At 60.8% G+C, this 3,045-nt stretch overlaps 1 protein-coding gene across 1 annotated transcript in view; it reads left to right on the forward strand.

The window, feature by feature from the left end:
- The first annotated feature begins 616 nt into the window (after window positions 1-616).
- The window catches only part of IL12RB1 (interleukin 12 receptor subunit beta 1), a 17,219-nt gene continuing 14,790 nt past the window's right edge, over window positions 617-3,045 (forward strand). Inside the window, exons 1-2 of the mRNA XM_025210329.1 lie at window positions 617-993; window positions 1,393-1,439. Coding sequence (XP_025066114.1) covers window positions 635-993; window positions 1,393-1,439 — 406 coding nt within the window. The 5' untranslated portion in view covers window positions 617-634. The remainder of the gene's footprint in view (window positions 994-1,392; window positions 1,440-3,045) is intronic.

Here is a 3,045-nt window from a genome sequence, read left to right on the forward strand (position 1 = left end):
GAGCAGGCTCACGGGTTAGGAGTCCCAGTAACACGCAGGATGACGAATGCTCTGGGTTCTTCATCTCTTCTCAAGTGCGAAGACCTCAGTCATGAGCAACAGGCTTTTTCTTTGAAATAACCTTGTTCTGTCAACATGGATCCCTTGACGTCCTAAAATCAGTGACACAGGGTTGGACCCAAAGCCACCAGCTCAGAAAACCTTAGCAGAAATCTTCCTCTGGCACAAACCCACGTGCATTTGCACTTGCACACAAACAACCCACACACACGTGCAACTCGGGCTGGAAATCAGCAGAGTGCCATGCAAGCACACACAGGACAAGTGTGAACAGATGTGCCCTGGCCTGCCTGGCAGACTGACCACAGCCACCCCTAAGTCAGGAGTCCCTGAGCTGGCTGAAACGGCACGACTCCCACTGGACTGAATCGCGGGAGCAGCCAGCCCCTGCCGCAGCCCCCCGCCCCCCCCCCCGCCCCCTCCCCCTGCCGCAGCCCCTGCCCCAGCCCCAGGAGACGCTTCTGCTTACCTTGTTTTCCTGCCCTGCAACTGCCTGTGGCAAGCTTGTGGCTGGGGCGGCCCCTTCCTGCCAGTCCCGTGGGGCCAGCTTGTGGCTGGGGCGACACTTGCCTGCATGTCCCGCACAGACATGTGCACACGCCAGCAGGTCTGGCTCTGCTGCTTTCTCTTTTGCTTTTGGTCAGAGCCAGTACACGCCATCACCTCCTTATCTGTCATCGGCCCCTCCGCCGCACCGTGGGGGAGCCCCGGCCGCCCCCAATCATACGCACGAGTGCCAGCGAGCTGTCACTTGTGCTTCGAGCCCAGAAGCTGCCTGAGACTTGGGGAGGATCCCGCGTCTGGAGGGACCCTGAAGAGGGGCGAGCTGAGCAGTGAACCCACCAAGCCGTTCCCCAGCCCCTCGCATGGGAACTGTTGGAAATACGATGCTGTGGCACCTGCTGCTGTTGGTGGCCGTACTTCCCCTGAGAGGTGAGTGTTTCTGCGGCAGCGATGCCCAGGCGATAGCAAGGGCTTCCCTTCCCACGAGCCCACACGCCTTGGCCAGGGCCACAAAAGGGGCTTTCCAGGGATGAGGTCGGTCTAACGAACCGGCACCAGACGGCACCTGGCTCTGGGCGTCTGGGAGCAGGAGCAGCGCCAGCGGAGAGGGCGGCAGGGCTCCGAGCAGGGCTGGCAAGTTCCCGTCCCTGTGGTTCCCCTGCCACGGGAGCCACTGGAGTGCGGCTCGCCCAGAGCACGGGGCAGCTCCTCTGGGGCAGTCTCCTGCGCTGGGCCACGGACATCGGCTGGCCTGAGTCTCCCAGGCCTGGTTCTGTGCCCAAATTCCCAAACCGGAGCCACTGAAGCTGGCTCCCTCCGGACTGACAGGTCTCCTACGCCGCAGCGTGAGCCCGGGTGGCCGCAGGACCGGTCAGGTGAGCTGCATTTCCCGGAGTGATGATTAGATGTCCCTGTTTCTCTCATTCTGAGTGCGGTGACTCAGCTCCATGCAACCCCTTCGCAGAAACTCCCCGGCGCCTCTGGCGCTCTAACTCCCGCTGCCCCGTTTGTTGGTGGCAGGAAGGGGCTGTAACCACAGCGGCCCATGCCCTAAATACCAGGCTGTGGCCGGACCCCAGAGACATCTCATTCAGAGTGCCCCAGTGACACCCACCGGCGCTGTAACACCAAGCCTTCCTCCTGCGCTGGGCTGGGCTGGGGAGGGACCCGATTCCTCGCACCTGTCTCCTGTGAGGTACGAGGCTGCCATTTCCGTGGGACGAGGGCAGAGGTCAGGGCTACACATGAGCCTCCCCCCTGCAAAGGCAGCCTGCTGTCAGGGGCCCTGGCACTGCTTGTGGCTTTAGCTGCCACGTGGCTTCAGCCTCGCTGCCGGGAAGGCGCTGGGCACTGGAGTGGAGGCGTCCCAGCCAGGAGCACCGGGATGAGTCACTGGGGTGTGGAGGCCCTGCCAGGCACGGCAGCACCTTCAACCACATGAGCTTCCTCTTGGGGCTGAGACCTCAGCGGGACTCTGAGGATTGAAACAGTGTCAGCAAGAAGCAGAAAGTCCACTTGTTCTTGTCTCTCAAGCCAGCGTGAGCACGCCCACACACATGCACACAGATGCGTGCACGCATAAGATGCTGCACACCTCTTCCCAAGCACGAGAGCACTCTCCCTCCTACCCACCTTCTCCCTTGCACCCCCACAGCACACAAACACAGTCTCTTGTGCACACTTATGCACTAGCACATGTCTCGCTGGCCCTGAGGGCTCATCACCTTTCAACTGGCAGCAGCCCAGTGGGTGACCTACATCTCTAAGGCTTGAAAACCCCAACACAGGCAAAGCCTGGAGGCAGATCTGAGCGCACAGCAGAGCTGTGGCTGGCCCAGGCCACAACCTGCGTCCTGTGAGCAGAGGAAGAAAGGGGAAAGGCGCTGTGAGCGCTCCTCTCACGCTGGCTTAACCTCTCGGGTGCCAGGCCGCATACACGGAGGCTGCCCAGTTCACTCTTCACATGCCAGCTCTGGGTGCAGAAGCAATGGGACCATGTCAGGCCCCTGGCCCAGGTACAGCCTCAGGCCAACAGTGAGCAGAGCCAGCTTGGGTGCCCTGTGCTATCAGCTCTCCCCCCAGTTTCCAGGCATCTCAGAGCTCTGTGCTCTGTGCTGCACCCAGGGAGGAAAAATGTCCCGCACACCTACCGCCTAGGACATGACCTGCTCGGTAGCACAGAAGCGGAAAGGGATCCTGGAGTCCTAGTGGACTCCAAGATGAACATGAGTCGGCAGTGTGACGAAGCCATCAGAAAAGCTAATGGCACTTTATCGTGCATCAGCAGATACATGACGAACAGGTCCAAGGAGGTGATACTTCCCCTCTATCGGGCGCTGGTCAGACCGCAGTTGGAGTACTGCGTGCAATTCTGGGCGCCGCACTTCAAGAGGGATGCGGATAACCTGGAGAGGGCCCAGAGAAGGGCCACTCGTATGGTTAAGGGCCTGCAGACAAAGCCCTACGAGGAGAGACTAAGGA

Source organism: Alligator sinensis, unplaced genomic scaffold (assembly GCF_000455745.1).
Source record: "Alligator sinensis unplaced genomic scaffold, ASM45574v1 scaffold1354_1, whole genome shotgun sequence".
NCBI classification, from domain to species: Eukaryota; Metazoa; Chordata; order Crocodylia; family Alligatoridae; genus Alligator; species Alligator sinensis.